This window comes from Trachurus trachurus (assembly GCF_905171665.1).
Source record: "Trachurus trachurus genome assembly, chromosome: 1".
Classification (NCBI taxonomy): Eukaryota; Metazoa; Chordata; class Actinopteri; order Carangiformes; family Carangidae; genus Trachurus; species Trachurus trachurus.
In genome coordinates this window covers 35,833,424-35,850,045 of record NC_139891.1, presented here as the reverse complement: position 1 = coordinate 35,850,045, position 16,622 = coordinate 35,833,424, and the positions used below count along the sequence as shown (strand labels likewise).

The 16,622-nt window shown below is 42.4% G+C and overlaps 1 protein-coding gene across 1 annotated transcript; it reads right to left on the bottom strand.

Annotated features, from left to right (window-relative positions):
• Positions 1-17: 17 nt before the first annotated feature.
• Positions 18-14,741, bottom strand: LOC310985257 (dynein regulatory complex subunit 4-like). The gene is made up of 11 exons (XM_083970812.1): positions 14,641-14,741; positions 13,441-13,530; positions 10,848-11,045; positions 9,228-9,434; positions 9,082-9,136; positions 5,865-6,070; positions 4,196-4,363; positions 3,096-3,182; positions 2,744-2,956; positions 981-1,046; positions 18-326 (listed from the first exon to the last, which is right to left on the bottom strand). The coding sequence occupies exons 1-11, from the start codon at positions 14,641-14,643 to the stop codon at positions 207-209; spliced, it is 1,413 nt and encodes a 470-aa protein (XP_083826938.1). The 5' UTR covers positions 14,644-14,741; the 3' UTR covers positions 18-206.
• Between the last annotated feature and the right edge of the window lie 1,881 nt (positions 14,742-16,622).

Here is a 16,622-nt window from a genome sequence, read left to right as displayed (position 1 = left end):
CTGGTTTTAAGGCTCAGTGACACTTTATTATGCTTGAGGTAACAAATTTATCACAAAAAAATTAAATAAAGTAAAGACAAAACAGAAGAAAAACAAGATGTTGGAAGGAGTCAGTGATGAAAACTAAATAAAAACAGCAGTAGAGGAGGAGTCTTGGAGGGTAAAGTGTCTCCAGCAGCAGCAGCAGCAGCAGCAGCAGTAGCAGCTCAGTGTTGTGGTTCTGGTCCGGTGAGGATCTGCTCCGCCGGTCTGAAGGGGAGGTCGTGCTGAGCGACGCCCAGATCCTGCAGCCGCCGCGAACAGGAGCTCAGCAGGCGCTCGTACTCCTGCAGGGCACAGGACGCCATGACAACGCCGTTAAATATATAATAAACAGCGCTACTCTTTTCATTAACAGTAATCAAAAAAGTTCCTGTTTACCCTGTTAAAACACTGTTATACCGTTACTGACAATAACAGGGATTCTGCAGGTTTCACCAACTCACATTTAAGACCTTTTTAAGATCGTTATGGATGAAATTTAAGACCGATATCATGACCAATGCAAATGCAGAGTCACAAAATTATCTGCAAAGTAAATCGGCTGCAATATACAAGTTGCTCGTTTGTAGCTGTAAATACATTCAATAAAGCTGAATGAAGTGTCACAGGAGCATTTTATTGACCATTTGAAGTAAGAAAATTAAGACCTGTCTAAAATGATTTAAGACTTGAACACAATACTTCAACGAATTTAAGACTTTCTTAGGCTTTTTAAGACCCGGCGGAAACGCTGAATAAAATGCTCCATTACTAGACTCACTACTAGACTAGTCCCGTCACTAAATAATAACACACCCGTTAAAGTGTAGTTATATGTTATATAAACATTAGTTTCAGGGGGTCCAAGTAATTTGACTGTAACTAATTCCTTTTAAAGCCTCTGGAAACATGACTTTAAATGGTAAAAATGTTTATATTATATCAAACGTGACTCTGACCTGGCGCTGGCGCAGCAGCTCGTCCTGCAGGCTGCTGATAGTGGCGTGTTTGGACTCCAGGATCTCCTGCACAGACAGGGATATTATAGTTCACTAAGACTAAAACTAAGAGTGAAAATAATCTAGTAAACTGAAATAAAAATTAAAATGATAGTTTCTCCACAAACTAGAACTAGCTCCAACCTCCTAAACCTAAAGTAAAGTTGAGTAAGATAACAGCAGCTTAAGCCCTATTCACACGGGATTAGTATTACCTGGGGACGTCTGGTAATTTGTAAATTACCCCCCCACGTCTGTGTTTCTTGCGGTGAATTCGCGCGGGATAAGTGAAGTCTGCATTTTTACTCAAATTTACTGACATTAAGGCTCCGATATGACGTCAAAACTGCTGTCACATCCATGTGCGAAGCAAATGTAAATAAAATGTCAAAGCAGCAACGTGACTTCACAACAGTGCAGTTGTTGTCACAATAACGGGCCGTCATGGCGTTTGTATGAAACCTGTTGAAAGCCGCCGTCATCCATCTCAATATCCTCCTAAATTTCACTCTTTTTATGGATCTGAGCTGTTTATTTAAATGGGTCTCCAGCACCGATACGAACCTGTGTTTGCACCTAAAACGCCTTCGAAAATGCCGCTCATAATTTCCACCACAGCCTCCATGTTTCAACCCGTACAGTAGCTATGGTTTCAACCAGGGAAGAACAAAAAATGCCCCTCAATTACTGAGATGCAGTTTCACACAGGACTAGTTTTACCACGGGACGTAGGTCTCTTTGGTGAAATATAGTAGGTCATTTGCGGAGGAATTTTTACTTTACAAATTACTGACATGGCGCATTCGCACGGGATTAAGATCACAGACGTCCTCCGCAATTATTACAAATTACCAGAGGTCCCCAGGTAAAACTAATCCCGTGCGAATAGGGCTTTCGTTGTAGTTGTCTGTGATCTTAATCCCGTGCGAATGCGCCATGTCAGTAATATACTGATACTATATACACCATACTGTACGGGTTGAAACATAGAGGCTGCGGTGGAAATTATGAGCGGCATTTTCGAAGGCGTTTTAGGTGCAAACACGAGCTGGTATCGGTGCTGGAGACCCATTTAAATAAACAGCTCAGATCCATAAAAAGAGCAAAATTTCGGAGGTGGTCACGTTGCTGCTTTGACATTTTATTTACATTTGCTTTATCAATCAATCAATCAATCAATTTGTTTATTTCGGGCATGTCAATTTAAATCATCATCATCACACTTCATCTTAGTTCGAGTAATACAATACACATGGCCGAAAGGGAAAGCGGGAGAAGCAAAAGCTGATCTAGTCCCGCCCCCATTACCCACAGAATAAAATCTTTTTCATAATCAGATCATATCATAATCTTTTTCTTTTGTTTTTGCTTTTTTACATTTTGATATAACATTCTTTTACTTATGACATTTGACATAACACATGGATGTGACAGCAGCTTTGACGTCATATCGGAGCCTTAATGTCAGTAAATTAGAGTAAAAATGCAGACTTCACTTGTCCCGTGCGAATGCACCTCAAGAAACACAGATGTGGGGGGGGTCATTTTCAAATCACCAGACGTCCCCAGGTAATAATAATCCCGTGCGAATAGGGCTTTAGACTAAATAAAAACTACAACTAAATTAAAACTAAAACTGCTTCATCACTTGTTGAACTCACTAAAACTAAACTGAAATAAAAAATCAAACTGAAGAACTGTGTGTGTGTGTGTGTGTGTGTGACCTGCAGCGTGCTGGCGGCGTGCTGCGTCGCCCCGTCGGTGCCGGTGTTGGTGGCGGTCAGCGCGGCGCAGAGCTGAGCCTCCCTGCTCTCCAGCGCCGCCCGGAGAGCCTCCACCTTCCTGAGCAGCAGCAGCTCCTTCAGGCCGCTGCTCCTCTGCAGCTCCGCCAGCGCCTCCGTCTGCCGCCGCCGCAGCTCGTCACGCTCCCGCTCCACCTGCACACACACACACACACACACACACACACACACACACACACACACACACACACACACACACACACAGAGAGGTGAGGTCAGACGGCCGGCAGCGGAGCTGAGGTCACGTGATACGGCGGCGGCGGTGGGCCGTTACCTTGGTGAAGGCCTGCAGCAGCAGCTCGTGCTCCACCGTCAGGTCCCTCAGCTCCTTCTCCGACACCTTCAGCTCCGCTCGGCTCCTCTGTGGGCGGATAAAGGGATAGTTCAACATTTTTGGCAAGTCAGCCAATTGCCATAATCCCCATAGTCATAGCAGTAGGTTCGGGACAACGAGGAGTTTCTATTTGGTTATAAAAAAGTCTCATATTAATGTGGATGAATCTACGTTACCACTTGTTAATGGCCCATTTTAGATAAATATATCATTATTTTGTTATTATTAGTGGTGGTGGAAATGCTGGTCGAGCCGACCAGCATTTCTTTACTTTCGGTTTTGCCGTTTATGGTGGGAACTACGACGGTATGTGATCGTCTTCCAACCTCTGACTTTAATTCTTGATGAATGAAAACATGAGTCTGTCTTGCGCCGGTCAAAGAATTTCACGGTGCGGAGGCTCATAAATGTAGTGTGAAAACACTTCACTTTTCCAAAACTCCTCGTTGTCCCTTTAATTGTCGGTGCAAGCTGTTTTTAGAACGGCGGAGCAGACCCGTGAGCTGCTCAGAGCTACACTACGGAGGCTCATTATGGGATTTCTTGGTTTCCCTCATCAAACTCATCAAATACACAATCCAACAACTCCACAACGCTCTGGTGGACAAGTTGTGACCTGCACATTCACCACGCTATGAGATAATAACACAACGTTACCACACAGAGTTGTTTTAGAGGGAAATGCAGAGACTGATGATGAAAAACTGTCCCTGAAGGCAACGCGCATCAGTGGTTTTGCATGAATTTCCCTCTAAAACAACTCTGTCTGGTAACGTTGTGTTATTATCTCATAGCGTGGTGAATGTGCAGGTCACAACTTGTCCACCAGAGCGTTGTGGAGTTGTTGGATTGTGTATTTGATGAGTTTGATGAGGGAAACCAAGAAATCCCATAATGAGCCTCCGTAGCGTAGCTCTGAGCAGCTCACGGCTCTGCTCCGCCGTTCTAAAAACAGCTTGCACCGACAATTAAAGGTAACGAACCTACCAAAAATGTTGAACTATCCCGTTAAAGAGGACGTGTGAGGTCAGTGAACGCACCACCATCCGGGCCTTGTTCTGCTCGTGGTCCTGCAGTCGTCTCCGTAGCTCCGGCAGCTGCTGCTCCGCCTCATGCAGACTCTGACGCAGACGACTGTTCTCCTGCTGCGCTGACGACAGCTCCCGGTCCGACCGGGTCTGCTGCTGCTGCAGCTCAGACAGCTGCTCCTGCAGGAGGAGGAGGAGGAGGAGGAGGAGGAGGAGGAGGAGCAGGAGGAGGAGGAGGAGGAGGAGGAGGAGGAGCAGGAGGAGGAGGAGGAGGAATATCAGGAACATTAGGAACATCAGAGGTGTGTCCCAAATCGCGCACTTCTGCACTTACACTTAATATTTTGAGTACTTGCGTTCACACTGAGCAGAGTGCACCAATGTAGTGTACAACATGTGCACTACAATGCTGCACTCAAACAGCCAGAAAATTGAGTGTGGATCGTTGGACACTTTTCACCCTCAACAGCCGCCATCTTATGGCGCTTTTCCACTAGCACGGCATGGCCCGCTTTTTCTTTTTTTTTAAAGTACGGTATATTTTTTTGGCGTTTTTGCCTTTATTTGATAGCACAGTGAGATAGACAGGAAAGGGGGAGGCAGAGAGAGGGGGAATGACATGCAGGAAAGGTCTGCCCGACGTGGGATTTGAACCCGGGATGCCTGCGTTGGGGACTGTAGCCTCTACATGGGGCGGCCGCCTTAACCACTGCGCCACGCACCACCCCACGGCCTGCTTTTTTTTGCTTTTCCACTAGCCCTAGTGGTTCCAAGCGAGCCGGAGTGATACTATAACGTGACGTCAGCCGACTGCCTTCCACTGATTGGACAGAGCGGCGTCACTGGAAGAGTCGCGAGCGCTACGTCGTCCGACATGAGAATCAAACCCGGAAATTTCAAAAACAGAGCAGCAACAGCGCCAGTTGATCTGTACCGAGACTGTTGTTGTTCCTTCACCTGAGTTAAATGTTGCTGTGTGTAAAACCACTGTGATCTGTTAACGAGGTGCAGACGAGTGAGTTTGGAGCTGACGAGCGGATCGAAAAAAGAGAAGCGGACAATGCGGCCCCGCGATCGTCTCCGTGCCGACTCCGCCCCCGCTGAGGAGGTACTAGAGAACTCAGCTGTAGTGGAAAAGCACCTTTACCGAGCCGTGCCGTGAAAGTGTAGTGGAAAAGCGCCATTAGTGACGTAGCGGAAGTACGTCACTAATTTTCAAATGGCAAAAAACACTCATAACAACACAACAACAACACTAACACAATAAAACACAACTTAATAGCTCATTTTGATCGGCAAAAAGCGCCGTCAAGTGTCGCCGATAGGGCCCCAACGGCCGGCTGCAATCAGCCTTTAAAAAATAGAAGAAGTGCGCAGCGGCAGTGTTTGATTTGAGACGGTACTACCCTGTCGAAATTTGTGCACTGCCCAAGTAAGTGCACTTCCTTATAGTGGACTGCAAAGAAGTGCACTAAGAGAAGTATGTGATTTGAGACACACCACAGGAGAAACATCATCAGGAACAGCAGGAATGTCAGCAGGTCACAGCTATCACTCCACACCAATCATCCAGTCAACCCCCCCACCTTGAGGCTCCTCCCCCCCCCCCACCTTGAGGCTGCTCTGCTCCCCCCCCCCCCCCCCCCCCCACCTTGAGGCTGCTCTGCCCCCCCCCCCCCACCTTGAGGCAGCTCTGCTCCCCCAGGACTCTCCTCTGAGCAGCAGAGTGGAACTCCTCTGCTCCTCTCATCTGTCTCTCGTGCTCTTCGCTCAGCGCCACCAGACGACTCTTCATCCGGTCCTCCAGCTCGTTCAGCTCCGCCCTCCTCCTCCGGCCCTCCACCTCCACCGCCGCCGCCGTCTTCCTGTGGTTCTTCACCTCCACCTCTGTTACAGCAGGAAACACAGGCTGGGACTTTCACAATAAAAGCTGGGCCTGGGTCCAGATGTTCAACAGGTTTAATCTGGATCTAAATGACCCTAACCCTATCCAGGATCAATAATCAATAATCAATAATCAATAATCAATAATCCGTCTCTACTTTGATCCCAGTTGGAGTGTTACATGTGACTGTGTGCACTGTTCCCTCTAAGGTGTTTTACTGCGCAATTGCGCACTGCTCCCCACCTCTTTGCGCAGAAGACAAAAAAGTTGCGCACTCGAATATCCCCGACTAGTTTACGGTTTATTTCTCCCTAATGTGCGCTTCGAATTGTGAAATGTATGACCTAGACTGTGAATATGTACACCTCTGTGGGCGTTTATCACTGCAATGAGTGACAGTGACAGGGTGCTGTCAGCCAGTCATCATTAAAAAAACATGCCCACGAGGCGCTGCCCAGCCAATACGCAGCAGTTATTTAGCTTGACAGCCAATCAATCTGTTATGACGAGCAGCCGCTGTTGTGGCGTTTTTGTTATTGCATAGCACAGCAAATGTGAGACTGTCGGAAAGGTGAAGAAAAAACGTGCATCGTTGAAAGTGGAGTGGCTGTCACTGTCTGTGGTCACAGTACAAATACGGGCGAGGGAACACCGGTGAAACTCGACGACATATTTTTCTTTTTCAACCGAGACTGGAGTCGTTTGCAAGACGTGCAGTGACGCAAAAGTAAAAGGCGAGTTTTCAGATGGGAAAGTGTGGGCAATGTTTCCATCCCTCTCATTCAGCCTAGGTAATGTTGTCAAAATAATCTGTTATTAACTCATTGAGTGCCAACCACGTAATTTCTCGTTTTTCGTTCCCATGCGTTGAGTGCCAAAAATGTAATTAACGTCTTTTGCAAACGGAGTTCTGCATGGGGATGCAGCAGCTGCTCTGCTCTCACCCGCGAGGCTGCAGCAGCTCTGAGCTGAACCAGGAAGCTCTCAGCCGACTGTCCCGCCCGGTCTTCATCTGGAGCAACACCGTGTCCTCCCCAAAGTCCTCCCGCGGTAAAATCTGATGGTCTCTGGGCCAAAGCAGACCGGCATCACCGACCCGTACCACAGAAGGACCGCGACCACCGGTGGGACCGGTCTTCCCGAGCCGCGGTGGCCGACTGACCCTCACGCTCCGCGGCGAGAAGCTGTGACACGGCACGGTGCGTCTGTGTTATTGTTGTTTAGTGGCGCCCCCCCCGCCCCCGATGGTGGTTTTGTGAATAGAACAACAATTGTTGTGTATATTTATCTTACACGAGCCCTTTGATCCAGAAATGCGAGTGTCAGAAGAGCGACAGGCACAAACAGCGCACCTTTCATAAAAGACGCTCTATCTCCTTTTCTAGAAAAAAAGGAGGGATTTTGGTGAAACCCAGCCATGTTTAGCTTGACTTTTCTCAGGAACGGAGGCACAGAAACACATGGTTTGTGGCCATTTGAAGCATAAAGTTTTCATGTGGCAATAATACAGAATACACTGTGGCTCTACAAAAATCGTCTAAATTGCCGGTACACTTGACTAAAACTTTGGAAAGGAGCGCGACACTCAATGAGTTAATCATTATATTATACATATACATACATATAGCTACATTGTGTGTGTGTGTGTGTGTGTGTGTGTGTGTGTGTAATATAATGATTAACTCATTGAGTGTGGCGCTCCTATATATCATCCTATCCGATATATATATATATATATATATATATATATATATATATATATATATATATATATATATATATATATATATATATATATATATATCCCGCGAAAGCTCAAGCTTGAGCTTTCGCTCACAGTCGCTCAAGCAGGTCCTCAGGGGAGTTCAATTTCTGCTCAGGAGTTTTGAAAATTAGAGGGAACATTGACTGTGTGTCAGACTGAAGCTGATTGGTCTGTAACAGCAGCATGGAGACACTGGATTCATCTGATTATGGGATGTTTGTCTTGTTTTCTGTTTCTCAATGTCTGATCTGACCCACAACAAATTAATAAAAAAATATACAGTACATTAGTCAAATACATTGTGAATATATTTTTTTCCATGTGTTGCAACTTCAAACTTCAATTTTCATTTAATTATCCAGTAGTTTGGGAAAAGTTCTTCATTTGTGTAATAATCAAAAGTTACTTTATTTACTTTATCACTGTGGTCGTTAAAAATCAGGTGCAAAATATAAATAAAACATATCTACTGCATTATCAATGTTGTTTTTTTGACTAGTGTTTAATTTAATTTAATTTAATTTAATTTAATTTAATTTAATTTAATTTAAAAGTTCTCCTGATCTGACTAAAAAGTTCTGACCAACACAAACTGAGGGTTTGTGAGAGTTGAGGGGGTCCCCAACTTTTTCTAGAAAATTTAACTTTTTTTTTTTTTTTTATCTTATGACCTTTCTCTAGAATTTTATTTTTTTTAACTTTTTTTTTTGTTGAGAATTTTTACCGGTTTTTTCCAGAAATTTCTCTACAATATTTCCAAAAATTCACGCCATTGGCCCTAATTTGAACGTACACTGACTAAGAAAGTACCATTCTTCAGTCTCAGAACAAATATTTGTGTATTTCTGGTGTTCGCTTCGAGGGTCCGTGGTCTAATTTGTGTCAGTTCAGGGTCCTGGATGTAAAACAGTTTAGTTAGTTAGTTAGTTGGTTTAAGTTTATTTCGGACATGTTAAAAGAAATAAAAAAATAATACAGTAATGGACAGACAACACATGAAAAAAATAAAATAATTGAAAATAAAGAGAATTTGTTTGTTTTTTTCATATCCGAAAAGGAGTGGGAAGGAGTAAAACTTATTTACTCTCACCCCCTATTCATAAATTAGCTATCAAGCTTCCTTGTCATTATATGTTATATATACAGTATATATATGTTACATAACAACTGGGTCCTGGTCCACATCAGCTTTTATTGTGAAAATCCCCAGCAGGTGTGTATTTTCAGAATAAAAGCAGGCGTACTCACCTCTGAGCCTCCGGTCGTAGTCGTTGCTCAGCTCCATCAGCTCCACCTGCTGCTTCTGTGGAGGAAACACGGTCAGACTGGTGATCACACACACACACACACACACACACACACACACACACACACACACACACACACACACACACCAGTTTGAGCTCCTTGATGCAGTCCTGGTTCTGCAGCGTCTTCTCTCTGAGCTCGGCCTCCCGGTCCTGAACGCCGCCGCGCAGCTTCAGCTCCGCCCGGGTCTGATGCTTCTGGAGCAGCGCCGCCGTCGCCACGCCGACCGTCTTCAGCTCCGACACGGCGCCGTGCTGCTCCAGCAGGACGTGCTTCAGCTTCTGCTTGTACACCTGCACCGGTGACATCACCAGGTGACATCATCAGGTGACATCATCATGTTTGTTCTTTGTTCCTGTTTTAAATAGTTTTTCATCTTCTGGGTCCAGTTGTTTAAAAGTTTAATTTAATTATCCAGTAGCCGGGGAAAAGTTCTACAACTGAGGAAAAATGTAAAGTTTAAAGTTTAATCTTGAAAATGTTGTTGTTTCTAAACTAAAGTCTTGTTTTTAACTTGGATCAAACCTTCATCAGTTTGTGTTGATCAGAACTTCGGTAAAGCTTTGATCCAGAACATCAGGATTATTCTGATCCAGCAGTTTGGTGGATTCAGGAACAACATGGGATTTAGATTCAATTCAAACTGGTCAAATAAACAACATTTATCATGTAGTAGATCATAAACATTTATTGATTCATATTTGGCGTGATTTTTAAACCATCACAGTGATAAAGTAAATAAAGTTAACTTTTGATTATTACACAAATGCATAACTTTTCCGAAACTACTGGATAATTAAATGAAAATTGAAGTTTGAATTTGAAACAGAGCAGAGTTTTTCAACCTGGGGGTCGGGACCCCATGTGGCCTGAAATGTCTCCTAAAATTGATTTAAAAAAATAACTGATAAAAATATTTTTTAAACTAATTTTTTATTCTTTTTAAAACTACGATTAAAAACACCACACACAATCAACTGTATTCTTTACTTTCACTTAAACATCTGAGCTGGTGCATCTTGACGGGTCGCCAGAAAGTTGTGACATCAAAACGGGGTCAGGAGCCAGTGAAGGTTGGGAACCACTGTATTAAACTTATATACTGTATAGTGATGTCACAATTATAGATTTTCTTGGTACGATTATTGTCAAAAATAATCAGTGTTACGATGATCACATTTATTACGCATTCATTGATTTCACAATGCTATGAATGTGTAAAAATCAAATACAGTCAAAATATAATGACATTACTCATCATTTACACAAAATATTTGAAGTATCTGTTAATAGAGGACCAATTATTAACCCCCAGGGGAAATCAACATAAAACCAACAAATGTTTAAGTTTATTTTAATCTTTTTTTTTAAATTTATTATTATTACAAATGACACGCTAACGTTTAAATTCCTGCCAATTCAGTGTGACGTTTGTTTTCCTTCTGATCTGCCGAAACGGTTCCAACATACTCTTTTTTGGAAAGTGGCGGTATCGAGGAATCTTTACGATCAACAGCGTTTATTAATTAATTAATTAATCGCGCAAACAAGTCATTGTGACATCCCTGCTGTATATTTGCTCTTTTATTTATTTAAACAGCCAGACCACATGAGGTCTGACTGTGACTGTTTAAAAGACACTGAAGAAACAAAAAACACAACACAAACAGCCCATTCTCATGTGTGTGTGTGTGTGTGTGTCTCACGGTGATCTCCACGCGGTGGCGCTCCTCGGCCTCCTCCTTCTCCCTCTCCCTGCTCCTCAGCTCCGCCCGGTTCTCCTCCAGGTTCCTCTTGGAGATTTCCCAGAAGCTCTGGACCTTGTCCCGCTCCAGCTGGAAGTAGCTCCGCTCCTCCCGCTCCCGGTCCAGCTCCTCCCGCAGACGCACGATGTGCTCCTCCAGCTGCACACACACACACACACACACACACACACACACACACACACACACACACACACACACACATTACACACATTATAGTGAATAAATGCGTGTTAATGTGGTTCGAATGTGGCTGAAACACCACAGGTGAATAGGGTAAAAATTTAAACTAAGAGGTATTACCATGAAACTTCCCAAGTTTATCACTCTCATTAAGACAAATATTTTTTTTTATTACAAGTTCTGTCAAATTTTATGTTTAAAATTATGTTTTGTTTAAAATTGTGTTTTGAGGCAATATCTAATTATATATTCACACATTTGCATACTTTTCCGGAACAGAAATCTGAACAATGCATAAAACCACTTTGTTTTATTTTGTTGACATATTAGAGTCAGAAGTTTTTATAGAGGAGGAGTTTGTATATCTCTTTTTATCACTCTGTAAATGAGAAAATACTGTCACCAGCCCTTTAAAAACATCTAACGTCTCCATGTTTTTAGTAATAAAATGTTGTATAAATGAGGCTGTGAATGATATATCAACAATCCCCTCCCCAACAAACCTTCAGAATATAGAAAGGGATCAAAGTGGAAGGTTTGGTGTCTGTAAGTGCTGCTGAAGTGGAGATTTGAGGGAAAACTCTTTCTGAGAAAACGGCCTTGGACTGTAAAATTACATAGATTGTTATTGTCAATCCTACTTTTATGATTTGTTGCTCTTACAAAGGAAATGACAGTTTTTGGAGCCAAATTATTTTTCAGGAGAGAGAGAGAGCTTTACAATGGGGCTCCAGACTAACTTTTTTCACTAGGAGTACAGTGGCGCCCCCTAACGTAACATTTTAGGAGCTTAAGCACAAAAGGGGTGAACACTGTAAATAGACTTCCTAAGCAAATATTCACATTTCCTTTTCATTCATGATTCTCACACACATCGGCCTGACACCTTGTAGCAACCAAAAACGTAATAACGGCCAATAACGTAATAATTTTGGCCATTGTAAATGTAATAAAGCCAATAATGTAATAAAACTTTTGAGCCAATAACGTAATAACTTTTTTGCCAATAATGTAATAATTTATTACATTATTGGTTGGTAATAACTGTTGCTTTGTTGTTTTTTACAGTTTTTGTGCAGTTTGCTAATTAAAAATAGGTGTGGATGACATAGTGGTCATATTTAGGCAGGAAGTTATACATGACTGAAACATAAACTGGCTGGCAGACACCATTCAATACACAAGTTTTGTTATGTTTTGGAGGTTGTTGATAGCCTACAATGCTTACTTACTGCAAACATATCATTAAGCATGGTAGAAGTGAGAGAGAGAGAGAGAGAGAGAGAGAGAGAGAGAGAGAGAGAGAGAGAGAGAGAGAGAGAGAGAGAGAGGTGAAAGATCTTGGATAAATAAATATGACGACTATGTCATCCACTATACCTATTTTTAATTAGCAAACTGCACAAAACTGCAAAAAAGCCTTTTATTTCCAAGAACTGCAGTCATATTTATGTATTATTACATTATCGGCACCAATTATTACATTTTCAAAGGTTTTTTTAATACTAGGCCAATAACATAATAACCAGCCAATAATGTAATAACTTAATACATTATTGGCAAAAAGTTATTACGTTATTGGCTCAAAAATGTTATTACATTATTGGCACGTTATAACATTTGACATATTGGCTTTATTACATTTAAAATGGCCAAAATTATTACGTTATTGGCAGTTATTACGTTTTTGGTTGCTACACACCTGTAGTGACAGAGTCCATTCTTAGATTCTTTGAGTCGCCACTTCCACATTTCAGTGTTAAAAAAAACAACTACAAATTTACTGGTTGCACATCAACAAGTAGATGAAAAATTAACTTGTACTGTCTCAAAGTTTAGGGGCCTCAATTCAAGAGCTGGAGCTGGGTGATACCTGACATGACATATGGGTCAGACAACATCAGTAACTTATTTCAACTTTCAGTGAGTTTAGGAGAAATATCTAACAACGAAAGAGACAAAATCTTCTACCTCAGGTGGACACCAAAGTCTTTTTCCCAACTATTTTTGATATTGATTATAGTCCCATCATTCATAAGCAACTGATTGTTTATATAAGTAATCACTTTGTTATTAATTGTTGGTGCTTTCATGATGAGACTCAATCAAGAACATTCAGCTTACTACCACTTTTTTAATATGAAATTGAGTTTAAATAACTCCTCATTTGTAGGTAACGATGAAATTGAGTTCTAGAAAGCTTAAACTCTTCTTGTATAGTTGCTGAAAAGACTTTAGTCTGACAGAAGACATGTTAAAGAAACAAAATAGCCTAAAATCTCATAATGACATTAATCTCTATGATGTCATGTCATCCATGTCCTCCCTGGCTGTTGCCTGGTAACGGACCCACCTGGTCCTTGGTCATCTCCTCCGTGGACAGACCGTCCACCACCGCGGAGCTCCGGCCCCTGCCCGACTTCTTCCCTTTGCTCTTCGGCGGCTGTAACACCACATAAACAAACCAATAAATCAATCAATCGATAGATCAATAATAGATCACTGTTGAACCCGTGAACCGCTGTGACGTATAGCAGCTAGCGACCAGAGGACGCTAAGTTATCCCTCTATGGTACGCTGCATTATGATGCCAGTGGGGAAAAAATGTTTGGAGTGTTTTTATGTCTCAAAATAGACTAAATAAACATAATCTAAAGACATTTTAAAAAATTATTTATTTCTGGAAGTTTTTGGGATGTTTTGCCTGTAGGCAACATTGCACTATTACGGTTCATCATATACTGTATTAGAAACACCAGTCTCTGTAGACTTTCACCTTCACTGGCCTCATCCTCATCCACATTCTCATTCTCATCTTCCTCCTCCTCATCATAATAGCCTGATGTTTACTTTACTGCATCCAAAATCTAATTTATTAAGGATAAAAAACAAAATTATGATGAATTATATGTTTTTGAACATTATATTTACACCTAAACACACACTACCATAGTCTCATAATGCAATATTGATTCCATAATGGTTCACTGTCGCCTCAAGGCAACACTGCAATTTTCTATAATGGTACGTTGTTGCTTTCGGGCAACAGATGCATTTTAACAAGTTTCCATTATTTAATAAGTAAATAAATTGCATGGAACTATTAAAAATTAAACTTTACTAATCTATTAGTGTAAATATATTTTTTTCCAGATGAAAAAGGGCCAGGAAGTTACTGTATGTTTTCAGACCGTTTTAGTGGAGCAAAATGGCAAACCTGTTTCCTTTGAAAAGTCTGCAAAGAAGGGTTTCAGTTTGGCTTCTTGAAAGTCATGTGATAAATTAAAGCATTGTTATCGGTTCTCTAAGGTCTCCTCTCTTTTTTAAAGTATTACAGCATTAAATGGGATGAATTGTGGAGATGTGACAGGCCAAAAAGTGGTATGATGCTGCCTGAGGGCAACATGGTAGAGGGTTAAGCTAACACATGCTAACTCAACCTAATGGTAAACATAATATGCTAAGTCAAGCTAACGGTGCTACAGCGTCACTAACTGACGGTAACGGTTAAAAACGTCTTTCGGTGAAAACACGACGTCACTCGCTCACTCACCATGGTAACACGGAGCCTCACGAGGAGAAGTACTCTGAGCTGCTGTTAGCCGTTAGCTGTCTGTTAGCTCTGCTCGGCTAACATGGAAACAAGAGCAGCTGCCATGGCAACGCCGTCACGTGACCGGCGTTGTTGTTGTTGGATTTTTTTTTCTCTCCCCTTTTCAAGCTAAACTTTATTGAAAACAACGTCGGCTGCTTCACAAAGAGGAGGAGCAGAGCAGGAAAGAGGTGATCGATGATATTGATCAGAAGTATCGCTGGCTACAGTAGTAAACTGCACCAGTTTATATGAAAATTATATTATTTTAAATATTTTTATTGACATTTACTCGTGAACATTGTCAGTGCTCCTCCCCCCGTTCCTCCTCCTCTTCCTTTTCCCCACTTTTTCTTCTTCTTCCTCTTCCTCCTCCTTCTCTTCCTTCTCCCCTCCTTTTCTTCTTCTTCCTCCTCTTTCTCCTCTTCCCTTCTTCCTCCTCTTTCTCTTTTCCCCTCTTCTTCCTCTTCCTTCTCCCCTCTTTTTCTTCTTCTTCCTCCTCCTTCTCCCCTCTTTTTCTTCTTCTTCCTCCTCTTTCTCTTTTCCCCTCTTCTTCCTCTTCCCTTTCCCCTCTTCTTCTTCTTCTTCCTCTTCCTCCTCCTCTTCCCCCCTTCTTCCTCCTCCTTCTCCCCTCTTTTTCTTCTTCTTCCTCCTTTTTCTCTTTTCCCCTCTTCTTCCTCTTCCTTTCCCCCTCTTTTCCTTCTTCTTCCTCTTCCTCCTCCTCTTCCCCCCTTCTTCCTCCTCCTTCTCTTCCTTCTCCCCTCTTTTTCTTCTTCTTTCTCCTCCTCTTTCTCTTTTCCCCTCTTCTTCCTCTTCCTTCCCCCCTCTTTTTTCTTCTTCTTCCTCCTCCTCTTCCCCCCTTCTTCCTCCTCTTTCTCTTTTCCCCTTTTCTTCCTCCACCTCCTCCTCTTACTACATCATTATCACTACAACAACATCACAATGTTCACAGAAAGATTTTCTTTTCTTTTTCCTTTATTTGTTTGAGACGGACAGTGTAGACTAATGAACATTTTAAAAAGATAAAATGTAAATGCAGCCAATTATAGCCAATAGGCTCATTTCCGTTGGCACTGCAGCCCCCCTGCCGGATGGAGCACGGCAATGAGACCTATAATTAAAGCAGAAGTAAGCAATATATTTGTGTTATAAGTATAAGTCTTAAATAGTTATATCTTCCGACAGCAATCACTTACATAGAGTGTTTGGACCGAAACACGGGTCTCTCAGTCACTCTGCTCTGCTCTGAGCCCAGGAGAAAACATTTATCGTATCCTACAGTTTTTATCCAATGAGGAGAGAGAACGGCATGAAGGGCTGTGTGTGCAGCCAAGGGACGCCGTGAATGTGGTGACGTAGGGACGAGGGCGGGGGCTGCTAACGCCATCGGCTGACAAGACGTTATGGTGCGTTCAAGGCAACTCGTAACTCGTGTTTTTCCGACCTGTGAAGTCGTACCAGTTCGATCTGGTACGAGTTCACAGGTCAGAAGTTACGAGTGGCCGTTATAGTGACTTTCACAGGTAAAACTGGTCGGAAAAACACGAGTGGGTTGCCTGGAACGCTACAAAGTCGTAAGTCGGGACTGTAAAGCTGTAATTTACGGTTTCAAAAGCCTGCCTGGAACGCAGCATTAGCCAAAACGACCGGATCGCTTACTTCTGCTTTAAGCTAGCATTACATTAAGACAAATATATGCACAATATTTACAACAGCAACATTACACTTTGACCCCCACCCCTCCCACCCATACGCACACACGCACAAACACCCTCCAATCCACAACCAGTACTTCCTTTACCCCTCAACCACATAGTAATGTATACATCCCCCATTTTCTATCAGTTCAATCTCCATCTTTGTTTATTGTGTACACTGTACAAAAACAACAACAATAACTGTATAACAACAACATGCTACAACAGTCCCCCTGTCCTCCTGCA

Coding starts and splice junctions, on each gene's coding strand:
- LOC310985257 (XM_083970812.1), bottom strand. Junction 9,137..9,227: donor GCATCAAGGAGCTCAAACTG/GTGTGTGTGTGT, acceptor TTTCCTCCACAG/AAGCAGCAGGTGGAGCTGAT. Junction 1,047..2,743: donor ACGCCGCCAGCACGCTGCAG/GTCACACACACA, acceptor CTGTCTGTGCAG/GAGATCCTGGAGTCCAAACA.